This window comes from Nanorana parkeri, unplaced genomic scaffold (assembly GCF_000935625.1).
Source record: "Nanorana parkeri isolate BGI_ZX_2015 unplaced genomic scaffold, ASM93562v1 scaffold277, whole genome shotgun sequence".
Classification (NCBI taxonomy): domain Eukaryota; kingdom Metazoa; phylum Chordata; class Amphibia; order Anura; family Dicroglossidae; genus Nanorana; species Nanorana parkeri.
In genome coordinates this window covers 345,063-364,076 of record NW_017306545.1, presented here as the reverse complement: position 1 = coordinate 364,076, position 19,014 = coordinate 345,063, and the positions used below count along the sequence as shown (strand labels likewise).

The following is a 19,014-nucleotide window of genomic DNA, read 5'->3' as shown; positions in this document are numbered from 1 at the left end:
ACAGATAATTGTCGGCTTTGCATTCCTTATTTCTCTTTTCCTCCCCATTCTTCTGACAGTGGCCATTGTAACTAAGGGCAGATTACTAGATCTCCTTTTACTTTCTGGATTACTGGCACATGTGACCATGCACATCATCCCAGGGAAGGAAAATGCCTGTCGCTGAGATCTCATGAGATTTCCCAGCAATGCTCTGCTGATGTCATCTTCCCAGGATGCAACACTTCGGCACAGATTACATCACTGATGCCAAGTAAAAAAAAGAAATATGTTTGTTTAAGTAATGAATGGAAGATGATTTCATATCAGCAAGCAGAGCTGCATGCTGAGGTGATTTTTAGTGAAAGGGGGGGGGGGGAAGGTCTGCTTAGAGGATATGGGGATGTACTGCATAGGCGCAGAAGAGATGCCAGGAGAAGAAGACGCCTGCCACTGGATGTAAACAATCAGCACAGGCCGGGCCTGTTGGAACTCAGTAAGTAGTCACCCATGTACAGGGAAGGAAGGAAGGACGGAGCGGTGACATCACCTTAAAAGGGGCCTAAAGGATAAGTTAGTGTCTTCTGAAAAGTGCACTTATCCTTGAAGTCTGCCTGCCAAATGCTGACCCAGCTCCATTGGCAAACTATATGCTGCAGTTTATATATAAACATTTAAATAAAATTGAGATTCACTGTGTGCTCTTGACCCAGGAAGGGACCTTCTTTGCTTTAGGTTTGTTATCATTCTGGAAATTCTCTGCGTATCTCTCTCGTGCTTTCTCCCAATTCTTCTTGTTGTGTGATGGGTTCTGCCTGTCTTCAATGGAGGTAGGGTTGTGTGTCCCCAGACCGGCCTGCTTCTTATGTAACTGGAGTTGAATCTGGTATAGTAGAGAGTATCACCAGGTCAGTAAACAGCTGAAGTATGACAGAACGTTCCAGGAGTGGTCAGCAAAGCCACCACAGCATAATGTATTTCATCAAAAGACAATATGCAGCCATAAGCCCTAAGAACTCCAATTAAGTGGAAGCTAGTATAGTTGAAACCCGCCGGTAAACAATCGCTTTTTTTAAAAATTCTAACCCAGTTTGGCCAAACCTTCTCAAACTGTGACTGACACACCACCCTTCCTGTTCCAATCAGTTGTGGCAGGGTGGGGGAAGGGGAGGGGATCGGTCGGGCATCCAGAACGGGGTGTTAGCTTGGTAAGTCACGGTTCAGAGCTTCGATGCTCACAGTATTGAGTGTGCTTGGACAAACTCCAGTATCGGCGAGTACAGAAATATGAATAATCGGTACTGGTAGTCAATACCGGTAAAACGGTATCGGTGTGTGTAAAAAAAAAAAAATTCAAGTATAGCTTTGATATATTTTTGGAGATGGGACTGAACTATCTATAGAAATGAATCATTACCACTAACCATCTATGGATAAAACCTCTGCAGCTTCATAAAAACCTACTACTGCCTGGTTCTACTTACAATGTAGTGTCAGTATGATTCATTGTGACAATATTATAAATCAAGAGTACAGAGAGAAACATAACAGCTTACCGGATCTCTCATGCCATCACCAGTCTTGCCCAGCCCTTCACCTTTTTTCCATCCCATCTTCTCAAGCATCTTCCTTCCTTTATTACTGTCATTGATTTCCCTGCATAAAAGAAACACAAATGTCACTTTATAGTCACTGTTACTTTAACATAACGCACTTACTTTCACTTCCAGACATATTTAGGTTTCATGCCCTGCACAACTGGGCTCTCTGCTAAGATCTGAATAACAGTGGGGAATGTACTGCCCAGGTTTCAGCAGCTCCTGGTGTAAGTTAACTTAGAATTTATAGAATTAAAGTAGAATTCTCACTGATTGCTCTTCTTTTCCCACCGTTTATAGACAGTCTATGGCCAAACGTCTGTGGGAGTTTGGCCATGACAACTATATGAAATTGTTGGCTGTTCCATTTCAAAACCATAGGCATTAAGATGGAGTCCCGGTCATAACAACCTTCATTCTTCTGGGAAGGGTTTTCCACAAAATTTTGGAATGTATTACTGGGAATTTGTGCCCACTCAGTCAAAAGCCCATTTATGAGGTCAGATATTGGTGTTGAATAAAAGACCTGGCTCACAATTGCTGTTCCAATTAAACCAAAGGTTTGTTCAGTAGGGTTGAGGTCAGGGCTCATGTTCCTCCACACCAAACTCATTAGACCATGTCTTTAAGGACCTGGCTATGTGCACAGTTGTCCTGGGACAGGAAAGGGCCTTCGCCAAATGGCCACAAGGTTGGAAGCATGCCCATATCTATAATATCTTTGTATGCTGTATCATTAACAGTATCCCTCACTGCAAACATCTGACCTCATTTATTTGATGGGGTGTCCACATAGTTTTGGCCATATAATGTATGAACCTCAGTTTATTACATTTTTTGAATTGTTGTACCTTAGATAGCCTTGCAGCAGTATAAACCCATGGATAAAACAACAACAAACCACAACGGAATTATGAGCCCACACTAGTGGATTTGATATTCCATAATGAAGCTTACACATGTACAGATGCTGAAGCGTCATCTCTCTGGAAGGTTCCTTCACTTCCCACCACATTGCGCCGTCTGCTTGCTCTGTCTTTGTACTTGGGATTCTTAAGAACTTTGTTGTCTTCATAGCCCACACCCTAATAAGAGAAAAAAGGTGCAAACTACCATCAGCGTATACATCAAGAACAGGCACCTTTATCTAAGAAAATGTGTTCTGTGCTTTCACATCTTCTGCTGCTCAGAGATACAAATAATACTGTTGAGAGCGTGATTTCATGTACACTTGTGCTCAAAAGTTTGCATACCCTGGCAGAAATTGTGACATTTTGGCATTGATATTGGAAATATGACTGATCATGCCAAAAAACTGTCTTTTATTTAAGGATAGTGATCATATGAAGCCATTTATTATCACAGTTGTTTGGCTTCTTTTTAAATCATAATGATAACAGAAATCACCCAAATGCCCCTGATCTAAAGTTTACATACCCTGGAATGTTTGGCCTTGTTACAGACACAAAAAGGTGACACACACACGAGTTAAAATGGCAATTAAAGGATAATTTTTCCACATCTGTGGCTATTTAAATTGCAATTAGTGTCTGTGTATAAATAGTCAGTGAGGTTGTTAGCTCTCACGTGGATGCACTGAGCCGGCTAGATACTGAGCTATGGGGAGGAGAAAAGAACTGTCAAAAGACCTGTGTAACAAGGTAATGGAACTTTATAAAGATGGAAAAGGATGTAAAAAGATATCCAAAGCCTTGAAAATGCCAATCAGTATTGTTCAATCACTTATTAAGACGTGGAAAATTCGGGGATCTCTTGATACCAACCAAGGTCAGGTAGACCAAGAAAGATTGCAGCCAAACTGCCAGAAGAATTGTGTGGGATACAAAAAAAAAACCCCAGGTAACCTCAGGGGAAATGCAGGCTGCTCTGGAAAAAGACGGTGTGGTTGTTTCAAGGAGCACAATACGATGATACTTGAACAAAAATTAGCAGCCTGGTCGAGTTGCCAGAAAGAAGCCTTTACTGCGCCAATGCCACAAAAAAGCCCGGTTACAATATGCCTGACAACACCTTGACACGCCTCACAGCTTCTGGCACACTGTAATTTGGAGTGACAAGACCAAAATAGAGCTTTATGGTCACAGCCATGTTTGAAGAGGGATCAAGAAGGCCTATAGCGACAAGCATACCATCCCCATTGTGAAGCATGGTGGTGGCTCACATGTCTTGGGGGGGGGGGGGGTGAACTCTAAAGGCACCGGGAATCTTGTCAAAATTGATGGCAAGATGAATGCAGCATGTTATCAGAAAATGCTGGCAGACAATTTGCATTCTTCTGCAAGAAAGCTGCACATGTGACGCTCTTGGACTTTCCAGCACGACAATAACCCAAAGCACAAGGCCAAGTTGTCCCTCCATTGGTTACAGCAGAAAAAGGTGAAGGTTCTGGAGTGGCCATCACAGTCTCCTGACCTCAATATCATCTACCCAATCTGGGGAGATCTCAAACGTGCGTTTCATGCAAGACGACCAGAGACTTTGCATGACCATTTTGCCAAGATAAATGGGCAGCTATACCACCTGCAGGAATTCGGGGCCTCATAGACAACTGTTACAAAAGACTGCAGAACACGGTCATTGATGCTAAAGGGTACAATACACAGTATTAAGAACTAAGGGCATGCAGACTTTTGAACACGGGTCATTTCATGTTTTTATTTGTTGCCATGTTTTGTTCTCCTTTATTTCCGTTATAGTAAAATTCTGGATTTCCCATCACTTTCCGTCCAGTGACAATGGTCACCAGGGCAAACAGAGAGGGGTACTTCCCCTTAAGTGGGAAAGAGACAGCAATAAAAACCTGGCAGGGGTTCAACATTTTTACACTCTATTCAAATTGAAAAAATATACAAGTTTTGGCTTTAGATATTTTTTACATTTGATAATAATTTGACAGCCCCCTACCTGCAATCCGTACTTCTCTCTGATTTGTTTAAGTCCACGTCGTCTCAGCTCTTCCTTTCCTTCTTTACTGATGACAGGGCCAACTGTACATGAAAGAAAAGTCAAACACAGAACTGCTGATCCCTTCACAGAGGACGATGTCACTTCTGAACTGTGTACATAGAATGGATAGCGATAGGGAGTGCCTTCTGCAGATTCATTTTGTAGAACCTTGGCAGGCATCATTGTACATTGTAAAATAATTGTAACCTTCAGCCTCATAATCAGATCAATAGTAAAAGCTGATAAAAGCTAACACAGAAATAAGAAAAATACAGATGGGCCTGCACTATTTAAAACGGTGCACAAGATCTGCATGCTTTCTATTAATTAAGCCCGTTGAAATGCTCAAAGCAGGACAAAATGACAATACATCATTAAATGTCTTTTTTAAAGTAAAGCAGTGTAAGGAACTAAACTGACTTGATATTAGCCTCTTGGAGTCTACTTTACAGCAAAGCTCAGAGGAGAAAAGCAGAACGAGGAGCAAGCCATCTGTTCTGCAGTGCAAGGATCATGCTGACAGAAGGAGAAATGTGAGGTGTTGGAGGTGGTATGGTTTCTATTGTTTAAGCTACAACCAGGTAAAGTAAATATTGGGGCTAGTTTGAGTGATGACTCTTTTTATTCTGTAGAAAAGGGATTAGAGTGAAGAAGAGAAAGGTCTCCTTTTCACTATCTAGTCATAGTGTGGGGTTGGGGAGAAGACCTGTAAGTGAAAATAAAACTGCAGCAGAGAAAGTTTAGGTTGCTTCCTAGACGGGGCTATGTACTGTAGTGTGGCAGAGCTGTGTAAATATCAGTACTAAATAGGCACAAATACAAATCCTTTGGCAGATAAAACAGCTCCCATATATGCAGTTCATCTTTATTTTAGTTGTCTGCCTGGGGTTCAGATTTAAAAGTCTGATTATTATAACAGTTTAAAACCCAATCAGTAAAATTATAAATATGCTGTAAAATGTTAATGTTATTCCAGTAGTTGATTATATTATAATCCTTTAAATATGCAGCTTTCACGAAAATATTACCCGTTAAGGTCCTTGTTACTGCTCAAGTATACTAAACATCATCTAGTTCAGATCTAGTTTTCTAAAACTAGTAAGTTTTAATTAAAGTGACACTAAACTCAGGATCTAAATGTTAAAAATACATTGAAGTACCTTAACTATTAACAGAAATGTATCTTATTTGTGTATCACTCATCTGTAGATCCTCAAATCGTCTCTGAATTGGTGCTGACACTGTCCTTCCTTCTGGAGGATGGCTACTTTTGTTCTCTATGGTCCCTGTGTGTGTTGTAAAGTAGCCACCGCTCCAAGCTCACTGCCGAGATGGACTTCAACCTCAGTACAAATTAAAGGCGAGATTGTAGTCCATCATGGGAGAGAGCTTGGAGCCGTGACTACTTTACAACACAAGCAAAACAATTGTGCTCCAAGATGGAGACTCTCATAGTTTAGAGTTAGGACCGCACTATAAGAGGTGCCTTGGCGCGGCAGTGAAGCTTTCACATCCTCGGCTGAAGACGTGTATCCAAACCTCTGTTATTATCCTTAGTGGTGAGACATGTTGTTTTACATGCTGGTTTGTGAGTGTGCCATGATGCCTTTCTACTGTTTTACTTTACAACACACAGGGACCATAGAGAACAAAAGTAGCCCCCCTCCAGAAGGAAGGACAGTGTCAGCTCCAATTCAGAGACGATTTCAGGATCTACAGCTGCGTGATACACAAATAAGATACATTTCTGTTAATAGTTAAGGTACTTGAATGTATTTTTAACATATAACTCCTTAGTTTAGGGTCACCTTAACCTTGAAAGGGAACTAGCAGGAATCACTGATTGAAGGATTCAAAACTAGAACTGGGATGTCCTTCTTTTCACCAGGAGACTGCCTGCTGTTACTTCCAGAACCAAATTCAGTCAGCTGACATTGTGCCATGTGCGTTTCTCCACCAATAAAAGGCTTTTCTACTTTACCAAAAATGTGAAAAATCCCTACAACAAAGAAACACCTTACCTGAGCCCTCTTCTTTCTGATTTAGACGGAGATGTGCCCTGACTTGCCCAGGCTCACATCCATCACAGGTTTCACTGCCAGGGTGCACATGGAAGGACAGGACAGTCTCCCCAAATTTAACCTCATCTCCATGATGTAGCACGTAGGGTTCACACACTGTTTTAGGCTGTAACACGGAAGGAAGAAGATTTTAATGAACATTTTGCACAGCAAGCATGCAGGATGCAACAAGGAATCAGCCTTTTTCCGACATTTGTTTTTAAAAAGCCTACATTTTTTAAAAGAAAAGTTTAAAAGGAGAAAGGCAACGAGTTATAGGATTGAGGTAGTAATAAATATATAGCCATGTAGAGTCATGGCAGTTATTACAATGTTGGGCAGTGTCATTTAATTTGAGAACTTTAACAGTACTTTTTAAGTTTAGCCCTACAATACATTAGAATAGGTTTTACATTCAGGCTATTTACACATGCATGTGGTAGGGAACTTAACATCATACAATCTTAATGTTGAAATCAGAGAGGAGTACTGCATTAAGACTATAATACACACACACACTATGTGATCATAACATTATGCCAATATACCTACTAAGCAATCACGGAATAAAAAAAAACTAAAAAGGTTTATGGTGATTATTATTTTAGACAATTTCTTATTTTAACCATCTATATACGACCATTGCTTTATTAACTACATCCCGGCCGGCCGTTGTGTATAAACGGCCGGCCGGGAGCTTCCTGGATTATTTAATTTGAGAACTTTAACAGTACTTTTTAAGTTTAGCCCTACAATACATTAGAATAGGTTTTACATTCAGGCTATTTACACATGCATGTGGTAGGGAACTTAACATCATACAATCTTAATGTTGAAATCAGAGAGGAGTACTGCATTAAGACTATAATACACACACACACTATGTGATCATAACATTATGCCAATATACCTACTAAGCAATCACGGAATAAAAAAAAACTAAAAAGGTTTATGGTGATTATTATTTTAGACAATTTCTTATTTTAACCATCTATATACGACCATTGCTTTATTAACTACATCCCGGCCGGCCGTTGTGTATAAACGGCCGGCCGGGAGCTTCCTGGATGTAACAGGCCGTGTATACACGGCCCGTTAGTCCCGCCCACTCGTGCGTGGTCTAAACACCTGGTCAGCAAGTGGTTAAAAAATAAATAAAAACACACACTAAAAACATTAACTTCAGATCCGTTCGCTGACCTCCCCTCCGGTAAATGAACCCAGAAGCAACAGCGATGTTGTCACTTCGGGGTACAGAGTTGTCATTCCCTGCATCTGCGCGTGATCAGTTTTAGTGGGGTCCACAAGTAATATAGAATAGAATGTTTGGAGATTTTAACTAATTCTTAAGCCTAAAATGTGCTTTTTGTTGTGTGTGTAAAAAATAAACAATGGCTTTGGTAGTGAAGTTTTTAAAGAGAGGACACTTACTTGTAGGATCTGGTTACCATTAATGACTGTGCCATTTTGGCTGCCTTGATCAACAAGAACATAATTCTGTAAATCGTGGTCGAAGTAGACTTCTGCATGAAACTGAAGGGAAGACAAATCGGTATTAGCAGTTAATACAGGGGAAAAAAAAGCACATTTACAAGATATTCATAAATATCCGTCTATAGGATCAGCATATTCTGGCAGGGCTTGATGTGACCGCAACTGAACAAATCCAAAATAAAATCGGAGACTCGTATGGAAAAACAAAATGGAAGGAAAGTGTCTGTGCTGCCCACAGCAACAAGATTCCAGCTGTCATCTTTCTAGAACAGGTAAGAGTGCATTGATGAGTGAATTCAAAATCTGAACCACCGTGAACATTACACTTTAGCCCATGAATGGTTTTATTCCACTTTAGATAGTAGAAGAGGTGGAGCTATTTACCTTACTGACGCCAACCTCTGGGATACGGATTGTATGCCCCATGTCCTTTTCCCTAAATGAGAAAATCAAACATTGTACTTTACCCTGATCACCAAAATACACATTATCTCTTCTATCCCCCAAGCTCCACCTACCTCCCAATGGTGGCACTTTTTACAGCTGTAATTATGAACAGGGATCCTTTCTGAAGCACCGGTGACCGAACCACGATTACCCGAATACATGGAGGCCAGATCTCCTCTGTGTCTGCACAAGAACAGGAGAGATTAGCTCTCTTTAGAAGCTTCACAGGTTAACAGAAAAATATAAAGAGTGAAATACTGGCTCTGCCATTGTTAAACTGAAAGAGCAACCTTTTCCATGTGAAAACAACAACAGGACCCTTGTGTAGGAAAAAGTTTGCCAACAAGAAAACGTCTTGCAGTCTATAGCAACCAATCAGGCTTCAAATATAGCAGATGTGGCAGAGCAGACTTGGAAAAATTGATTTTGATTGGTTGCTTTAAGTAAGATTTTTTTTTATTGTTAGCACACTTCTAATTTATAAACAAGTATGTATGGTGAACGGACAATACATGCGGCAACCTTAGGCTGGGTTCACACCTAGGCGTATCGAATATGCGCGTTCGTCGCGCATTTTTACCGCGATTCGTGGTTAAAAAAAACGCACGACAAACGCGCGTTTCAGAGGGCTACTTGGCTGTAACGCACGACAAAAACGCCTCAAAGAAGCTCCTGTACTTCTTTGGGCGTAGGACGTTTTGTAGCGCATTCATACGGCCTGTAATACGCCCAGGTGTGAACCATACCCATAGGAAATAATGGGATTTCGGTGTTTGAGCGTTTTGCAGAGCGTTCGAACGCGCTACAAAATGCCCAGGTGTGAACCGGGCCTTATGGTATCCTTTAGATCAGGGGTAGCCGGATGGATCATGATGGGATTTGTACTTTCACCACAGCTGGAGGGCTGAAGTGTAACCCTGCTTTAGACCACCAACTACACTGTGCAAGGGCCCCGCTTGCATGAACACAAATTTAATGGATTGTTTAGTTAGGATGCTCACTGTGTTCAAGTCAGACTGTGCCAAATGTATTTAGCTCTAACAGTTACCAATATGCAGAAAATGTAATGCAAGTAGCATTACTGTGTGGTTCTTTTTATCCTCTGCATACCTCTTCAAGCAGGTCTGCGTCAAAAAACAAAACAAATATATAGAGTATTTGTATGTATATATAGCCCCTGCATCTTTCTATTATTCTGGCTGTTGGATTTGCAAGCGGTGCTCATTTGCGCATTTACAATTTGAGGAGATCTCAGCAGGCATAAAAAATTCTTACTGCAATATACTGTTACATACTAACAGCATGACCATGCTAATATATAATGCATTTTTGGCAAAATCTAGGGTTCCCCTTTAAATTATCAAACCTAAAATACAAGGCAGGTCTGATATAATTGACATAATAGACTGAACATACATGGGTCAGTAGTAGACACGTGTACAGAAACCATTTACTTCTAGGGGAACAATAAAAGCTCCAAGTACCTGCATTAGTATTCAGACTGATCCTGGTACCCCAGTGGAAGCACCTTTTACCTAGGTCCGGGTTCTATATAGGGCATTGATTTCTACCCAAGCTGAGATAAACTCTTGCACTGATACCAGATACGGATACCAGTATCGGTGCCGATGACCAGTATTTGGGTGAGTACTCGCCCAAATGCTCAGATGCCTAGCCCGATACTTCCTGATTGGTCAGGAAGCTGGCCAATCAGAAAGCCGGGCACTGTGTAATGACGCGGCGCCCAGCTTGGAGCATGGAGCCAGCTTCCCGGCCAACCAGGAAGCTGGGCGCCGTGTCATTACATATTGGCCAGAAAGCTGGCTCCATGCTTATTTGTCACGTAGTGACGAGAAGCATGGGGACTGCTTCCCTGCTAATCGGGAAGCCAGGTGGAGAGTCTTTACACGCCGCCCGGCTTCCTGGCTAATCAGGCCGCCTGGCTTCCTTAAATGGGACTTCCGGTATTGGTATTGGCGAGTACCGGAAAAAAAAAATATCGGTACATCCCCAACATGAAAAAACATACAAACCAACTTTAAATTCATAAGGATAAACAGCACCATTTTATTTGTTCCAGCAATTGGCTCACATTTGTAAGCCACAATAAAACCCCATTGTGGACAGGCTCTCTGTGGCCTGAATTTGTTGATACCATACAATACAAAACTAGTTATCATTTGGCTAAGAAAACCGTCAACACTGCTATCATGATCACCTTCAGTGTCAGAGTTGTGAGTGGAGGAACTATCTGCACTGGATATTTCTTCATCGCTGGATGTCTTCTCAGAGTCTGTGAGCTCGCCCTCTTCTGGTTCACTGTCCTCTACAGAAGAGGAGCTGTCCCTGGTACTGGACTCTGCCACCTGACTGCTCAGCTTGAGCTTCTTGTTTCCACTAGAAGGCTCTTCCCTTTCATTTGGACATACTCTCTCATGGTCTGTACTACAGGAGAAGGATTCTCTCATCTCCTCTGAAGCCTTAAGAAAAATTGGGACAACACTCAGGAACAATGGAACCAGAACCAAGCATATCAAGTTAACCAATCATAAGAAAGTTGAGCTTTTCCAGCACTGGTCCAATCACTTCATATATGCCTCAGTGTGTGTGTGTTAGGAGCAAGAGGCAGTAAGGACTAGAGAGACAGCCTTGCTCTGTAAACACTCTCATGGAAGCACCTTTTAATAAATACTATATACATATAGTAAACACAAGATATAACACACATTTATAGACTCGAAGACTTCAAATATCTATATGGGGGGGGTGAGTGGCTATGATCTTGATGTGAGCAGATGTGTGTACTGAGTCACCCAGCAGCTATCCTGTCTACCCCATCCTGCAAATCGCATGCTGTTCTCTGTGTTAGTGTGGCTAGAAAGAAGACTTGGGAGATTCTGCCTATCTGGATGTATCTCCCTTTTGCTTTTTAAACATGACTAAGTGCAACAAAGGGGGCAGCAGGTCCAGAAAAAAAAAATATGGATCAGAGCTCCATTGTGACAGACCTGGCTGTGGCCGATGGGTAATTTGATATAAACAGACACGTGTCCGTTTACATCCAATTCCCCATTGACCAACATGGGTCCAGTAATTTCATTTTTTTCCTCCATCGCAAGATAAGGAAAAAAACTGGACAGACTCGGATGGCACAACTGTGACATCCGTTCCAATCAGCAGGGGAGTAGAAAAGTAATTTTTTCTTTCAACACTTCCTGCACCTAATCAGATTGAATTTTTTTGCTTGGGAATTTTTCCACCTTAAAAGTATTTTGTCCAGACCAGGACAATGAAGTATTAACATAATTTCAACAAGCTTTAAAACAAACCCTCACTCACCTCTCTAGCTGTTTGTACTGTAAAGTAATTTATTCTCAAGGATCACAACAAAGACTCTGACGTTTTATATAACCAGGGCTTGAAAATTCCACTCGTGGACACCAGAGCCCGACGAGTAACTTCCCGGCCGGCCGTTGTAATTAAACAGCCGTCAGCGATCGGGCGTGCAGGTGAGAAGCTGCTGAAGCAGATCTGTGCTTCATCAGCTTCTCTGGGGGTCCCTAGGTGACATTAGGGGTCTTGGAGACCTCTGATGTCTCCATAAAGAGGACCTGTCATGTAAATTGGCTATCACATAAGGGGATTTTTAGGTCACTATTTGATAGCAACAAAGTGTAAAAAAAAAAAAAAAAAAAGAATAAAAAAATTAAAGAAGCATAACAAAACAACGACGGAGCCGCTGTAACAGCAGCATGTGCTGTGAGGAGAGAGAGAGCCGCCGGCTGTCAGATACAGGCCAAGTGGCTCTCTCTCCTCACCACTCGGCGTGCTGCTGTGATAACGGCTCCATCCTTCGCCCCCCGCCGCCGACTGCAGCTTCACTTTTCCTCGGATCCCCGCTGCATACAGATGGGGGAGAGCAGCGGGGATCCAGAGAAGACAGGACATCGTGATCTACCAGTGATCGCTAGGCGATCGACTGGTAGATCGCGATCGACCTAATGGGCAGCCCTGGTGTCAATGGACCCTAAAGAGTTCTTCACTGTAATGCCTTGGCATAGTAACTATTCAATTCAACATCAACACTGGACACTGTTCTTACTAAAAATAATACCTTACCTTTTTATTAATATAATTTAGAGGACAGAAAAAGCCATAAAAATCAAAAGAATAAAGACAACAACTCTACCTTTATTAGATGGTGTTTTTCCATAAGCAGAAATCCTTAAGCTAGCCATGTTTTCTGTCATGTTTTGCACCTAAATACAGGATAATAGTCAGCATAGCTCAAGGTGATTAGGACTACACGTTTGCAGCTTTTTAAACCAGGGCCTGGAGAATTATATGTAGCTATGTAGGTCATATTTCAATGAAAAATCGCTTTGGTCTGGTTTTTACCATATTAGAAGCTGCATTTTAAAAACAATTTTTTTGTTGTATTGTAAATATGTATTCCCTCCAGTGTCAATATGTACATTAGAAAATACACATTAGCATATTCGATACAATAGTGCTTTTGCTGGGTGACAGTATGACAAAATCAATTACAGGACAAGGCACATGTACAATGTGTTTGAGACTGCATATAGAGTAAAGCAGCAGCACAGAACTGCACAATGCTGAATGCCACCGAGTTTGCAATGCCAAGTGCTTACATATAGGGGGAAATCATTTCTGTACTCATTTCTATTTAGTGCTGGGAGAGCTCAACTTTCCATGTGAAAAACAGACTTCATTATCATATATATATCACATATTATCACAGTTTAACAATGAGAACAATACAGACATATAGTAACAAAAACCTTTATAATGCTGGTCGTATATACTGCTTCTTAAAACATGATAAATGTGTTACCTTTGCCACTCTCCAAACAATTATCTACCGTGAGATAGACCAGTGTTGTTCATATGTTCAATTTTGAGAGCCTTAAACCCTTAAAGCCTTAACCCTAATTAGGGATGTACCGATATTGGTGCCGATGCCGAGTATTTGGGAGAGTACTCGTACTTGCCCAAATGCTCCGATGCCTAGCCCGATACCTGAGCTGCCGGTATCAGGAAGCTGGACAGCGAGTCATTACACGCGCCCAGCTTCCCGATTGGCCAGAAAGCCGGCTCAATGCTCTCTCGTCATCTAGTGACGAGAAGCATGGAGACGGCTTCCCAGCTAATCAGGAAGCCAGGTTGCGAGTCATTACACGCCGCATGGCTTACTTAATGGGGCTTCCAGTATCTGTATTGGCGAGTGCCGAAAAAAAATATTGGTACTCGATACCGAAAAAACGGTATCGGTGCATCCTTACTATTAATAGATCAAATACTACAATGATTTCTAGTATTATTCATACAAAAATTAAAAAAAACGAGAAGGCCAGCAACGCTTGAGGGAACATTTCAGTAAGAGGGGTGTGTGTGTATCAAGTACTAGTGGCTGGTGAAGATCAACATACAGTGAACCTCTAGCAAAGTTTCAAGTGTTACAACTTCTGTACAATTGTTATTGCTGTGTCTGTTTTATTGTTGAGGTAATCTCACTATGCACGGGGAAAATCCCACTGGCGTTTCATTTCAATACAAATATGTTAAATGTGAATCAAAAATCAATGACTAGGCGTCGGGTACACTGAAGACACCCTTTTTCATAATAAACTCTGGATGATGCAGTTTATTATTTAAAAGGGCAGCATCTACTGTGAATTTGGTATTAAGTGAGCTGAACACTAAGGGGCTGATTTATAATAAGCAAAAGGTGTTCACATGGCATTACGGTCACTAGATGAGGCCGAATAGTATAGTAAATTATTAGCAGAACATGTCTGTCTTTTTTTTATTTTTTAACACTTGCACAGTGAACTGCTCTTGCAATTTGGATGATCATTGTATACAAAAGATTTGCATGGTTATGGGATCTTAAAAAAAGCCTATAAACCTTTGGAGGTGTGAAACCATTTTACGGGCCGGGTCCTCCTTACCATCTTGTCTTGAATTGTATTTTGATTGTAATGTCTTCCTTATATTGTAAAGCGCTGCGCAAACTGTTGGCGCTATATACATCCTGTATAATAATAATAGTATTACTTTACTGCTTGGTGAGTCACTGACCTAAAACAAACAGGATTATGAGGTGTGATCCATGCTGTACACACGGTTTGTTCCAGGTTAGGGGCCACTGCATAGTAAAGGAAGATGGCAGATCACAGTCACAGTGACAGCTTCTAATATTCAGCTCTGATGCACAATATTTGATGCTACGAATATTACTTATAACAATTCCCTAAAGATTCTCACAAGCGATGCTTGAATCTTTGTCATTGTGGTGTGTTTATAGCCAGCATATAGCAAACTGTGATCAAACAGATCCTCACTCAGCTGAATGGTCACAGACACACACTGCCATGTAATTATATCGAAGTGATTGTAGCTACTTACCCAGTCCTCTTCCTGTGCACTGACCGACTCTCGTTTTTTCTTCTTCACTCTCTTTTCTTTGCTTGGCTTGGCTTGGGTGTCCGTATAGGATTGTAGATCCACTCTTGAATGAAACTGGTATCGCCCACTCTCCACATCACAGTAGTAATATATTCCAGTTGAGGGATCATAATATAGCTGAGATTCCTAATTGGCAAATTTAAATATAAATAAATATATATTGGTTTCAGCCTCCTATCATACATTAACATTGTGGCATTATATCCGTTGTCCAGCAAAGGGTAGGCTATGTAAACACTGCTGACTGCAAATGAAATGTGAAGGAGGGACATACTGAGTCATAGTAGAATCCAGTACTGTGGTCATAGTACATGCCAGTGCTTTCATCATAGGTAAATCCGGTTTGGGACAAAGCAGCTTCTGCAGTTGCTCTTAGGCTTTCAGCAAGTGATGTTCCTTCCTCGCCCTGAAAAGTAAAAAGGAAATAAGCCAAGTTTTTTTTATTTCACTAAATTAGAAAGGATCGAGTGTAGAAGGATTAAAACCCCATTATCAGTTTATTTATTGCTACCTGTGTTTCAGTAGGGAGATATCACTTCACTTCCTGTGCTAGAGACACAACAGGAAATACAAAGTAATCTCCCCAAAGGGAGGGAAATTTCCATCTTAGGCAGTTTGTCATTGTGCCTGTGTTGGGTGAGATTTTACTAGTGACCACACAGGAACTAATGAGAAATGTACCAATCCTAACACTTATCCACGTTGGATGAATTGCCCTGACCGTATTCTAAAATACAATTTCACATTACTTTTGGTCTTAAATACAAAGCTTACCAGGACAAAGAGAGGGGAGGGGGTACACAAATAGCAATAAAAACTTGACACAAGGTCTAATCTAACCCTTTCCCAATTTACCCAAAACTAAAAAAAAAGAAAAAAAAGGGTTGCCTTCACATACACTTTACCAGTACCTGGGGGAGCAAGCTACTCTTAACCTTCCTGGCAGTAATCCCGAGTGTGGCTCGGGGTTAATTTTCAGTACCAAAAGCGGTAACCCCGAGCCACACTCGGGATTACCATGTAGCATCACTTATCTTGTCCCTACGAGCCCTGCTGTGTCCTCCGGCCGATGCCAGCATCCGTATTCCGTGTTCCTTCCCTGCAAGCGCCGGCGTCGCAGAGGGGCGGAACCGGTGGGAAATTTAAAAGTGAAAAATAGAGGAAAAAATACTGACATAATCAGACCGCCAGGGAGGTTAATCAAGCAGTGAATGGAACTAACCAATCACAGGTGGTGAATCAGTTTTGTTTAAAACACATGAACCTGGAAGATTCACTTGCAGTGAATGCTTGGAGAATGTCAAATTCACTGCTTTGAAAATATGCCCTTAAATGTGCAATCAAAAGTCCTCAATGCTGCCTCACATCTAACATAATACTTTTTCCCATTTTTTTTGTAAAATTAGGTACCTCGGCTTATATTCGGGACGGCTTATACTCGAGTATATACGGTAACAGACCCGGGTCTGAATTTCATCCATAGGCTCACAAGTGTCTGGGATCATCAAAAAAAATAAATCTGGCCCTTACACTTGGCATCACTGGCCCCCATAAAATCTCTTAACCCAACCACTATAGTTAACTCTTAATCTTCCCCTTATAAATACTTGCCGTCAGCACTAAAATCACTCAGTGCAGAATGCTAGTATTTATGGGTATTGGCAACCAATCAGCTTCTCTCTTTCATTTTCAAATCTTAACTGCGCAAACTGAAGAGAGAAGCCGATTGGTTGCCCCGGTTCAAACTGCTCCAAATCTTGTCCACTCCAGTTTTGATAAATTCCTCTCTAGGTGCATAAGGAAAACATTTCTCTGTGCCCAGTGTGAATGTTTGTTTGCATCCTCCCATGACAGCAAACAAAATGGAACTATTCAAGAAAAACATAGGGATTCAATCATTTTCTTAATAGTTCTATGATAAATGTAAGAACTGAATTTTATATTACTGGTGAGGTTCAATAAAACCTATCCTACCGCAACATGTTGGGCATAGTCTGTTTCTTGTTCTCCTCCTGCACATGGACTGCTGTCTGCTTTGGGGGGTTCTTGTGCATCTGTTGTGGCTTCTGGGGTCACATCAACCGGCTGACTTTCCTGATTTGCATCCACATTGGCGGAAGTGCTTGTGTTGTGATTTTCATAGTAGGAATAATAGTAGCTGTAGTAATCTGAAAGAACAGCAATTCTCAATTCATAAAAAGAAAACAGATACACATGTTTGGAGTACATTAGTTATCTACATAACACAGAATATGAAAAAAAAAAATCACTGTAGTTCACTGAGGAAACAGACTTTCTGTCTGTACCATGGTATACAATACAGGAGTCGTCATCAACTCCTAATTCAGTGCTTTGTGTCGATAGGACTTTTACACCCTATAAGGAATGGATGTGACATGTAAAAAAGAAAAAGCTTTAGAGAGGTTGAGTGAATCTAGTTCTTTTTTTCTATAATGGATTTTATAGACACCCACACCCCTAAGCCCTCGTTTACACCTGAACATTTTGTAGCGCGTTCTACTCTCGACGAACACTCTACAAAACGCTCAAAAATATAAATCCCATTGTATTCAATGGTCTGGTTCCCACCTTGGCGTATTTCCGCCCGTTCCTAACGCGCTACAAAACGGCCCACGCCTGAAAAGGTACAGGTACTACTTTGGGCCGTTTTTGTTGCGCGTTTCCATTGGGATACAGCCAAGTAGCCCTCGGAAAAGCGCGTGTGTCCCGAATCGCGGTAAAAAAACCGCGCGACAGACGCGCATATGCAATACGCCTAGGTGTGAACCAGGCCTAAGAGTTTCTACTGCTTGCTCTTCTTATTATTCATTTACATGATATTATTGTTAACAATATTGCATTCACACTCGTAAACATGGAAACACTAAAAACAAAGCTTAATTTTGATATTTTGGATGTACACATTCTTATTAAAGTGACACTAAGCTCAGGAGTTAAACCTTAAAAATGCAATAACAAAAATGTATCTTATGGTGTTTTCGGGGGAATGTCCACAAAACAAAGATTTTGAGGCTGTTATACTAAAAGAGTTAAAAAAAAAAAAAAGACCGAAGATTTACTGTTACTCATGCATATGAAATAAATAAAACAAGTGTAATGAAACAAGAGTTTGCTTTTAACATGATTGGATATTTGAAGTAACTCTTCACTCTTTTTTTGTGTGGACGTTTTCAACTTATCTAGTAAATAAACCTTGAAAATATGTTGCAGTTTATTGCAGACTATTGTTTCCCATGGTCCCTGTGTGTGTTGTAAAGTAGCCACCGCTCCAAGCTCACTCCTGTGATGGACTACAATCTCATGTTTATTATTATATTTATTACAGGTATTCATATAGCGCCGACATTTTAATGCAGTGCTTACGTTTAGTTTATTAATTTGTATTAAGATTGTGTCTATCACTGGAGTGAGCTTTGAGCAGTGGCTACTTTATAACACACACGGGGACCATGGGGAACCAAAGTAGCCACCCTCCAGAAGGAAGGACAGTGTCAGCACCAATTCAGAGATGACTTGAGGATCTACAGCCGAGTGACACACAAATAAGATACATTTTTGTTTAAGGTTTAGTGTCACTTTAAGATACAAGTCTCTGCTTACCTGACCAAGCAGAGGAATCATCTGTTTGCACTTCCTTGTCAGCCTTTTCTGATTGATTACGCTCATGGATTTCTTTACATAATTCTTCTACCTGCCAAACACAAATAGGAGCAAAACAAACATACTTTAATCCATGGACATTATGCAAGCTAGGGCATTAACATGCTGTCTGGCCGTTGTAATTAAACGGCCGGACAGCGGCTTCTTGAGAGCGGGTGGGCGGCGCGCACGAGCGGGAAATCGGCTTTGAATGTAAACAGCCAGCGATGGCCGTTTACATACAAGCGTTCGGGCGTCAGTAGAGACGCCCGATCGGTTGTAATATGCGTGCGGGTGTGCGCCCCCTCCGTTGCAGC

The 19,014-nt window shown here is 41.2% G+C and overlaps 1 protein-coding gene across 2 annotated transcripts in view; it reads right to left on the bottom strand.

Moving 5' to 3' along the window:
* Window positions 1-670: 670 nt before the first annotated feature.
* AGGF1 (angiogenic factor with G-patch and FHA domains 1) overlaps window positions 671-19,014 on the bottom strand; it is a 25,637-nt gene continuing 7,293 nt past the window's right edge. The window contains exons 2-15 of one of the 2 annotated variants that reach the window (XM_018557269.1): window positions 18,659-18,749; window positions 17,012-17,205; window positions 15,579-15,581; window positions 15,312-15,437; window positions 14,978-15,163; window positions 12,735-12,804; window positions 8,617-8,728; window positions 8,483-8,534; window positions 8,036-8,137; window positions 6,566-6,731; window positions 4,503-4,585; window positions 2,535-2,662; window positions 1,536-1,635; window positions 671-862 (exon numbers count right to left, since the gene is read on the bottom strand). In XM_018557269.1, coding sequence (XP_018412771.1) covers window positions 671-862; window positions 1,536-1,635; window positions 2,535-2,662; window positions 4,503-4,585; window positions 6,566-6,731; window positions 8,036-8,137; window positions 8,483-8,534; window positions 8,617-8,728; window positions 12,735-12,804; window positions 14,978-15,163; window positions 15,312-15,437; window positions 15,579-15,581; window positions 17,012-17,205; window positions 18,659-18,749 — 1,605 coding nt within the window. Of the gene's footprint in view, window positions 863-1,535; window positions 1,636-2,534; window positions 2,663-4,502; window positions 4,586-6,565; window positions 6,732-8,035; window positions 8,138-8,482; window positions 8,535-8,616; window positions 8,729-10,763; window positions 11,026-12,734; window positions 12,805-14,977; window positions 15,164-15,311; window positions 15,438-15,578; window positions 15,582-17,011; window positions 17,206-18,658; window positions 18,750-19,014 lie in introns of both variants that reach the window. The other variant, XM_018557268.1, reaches the window with a different exon arrangement.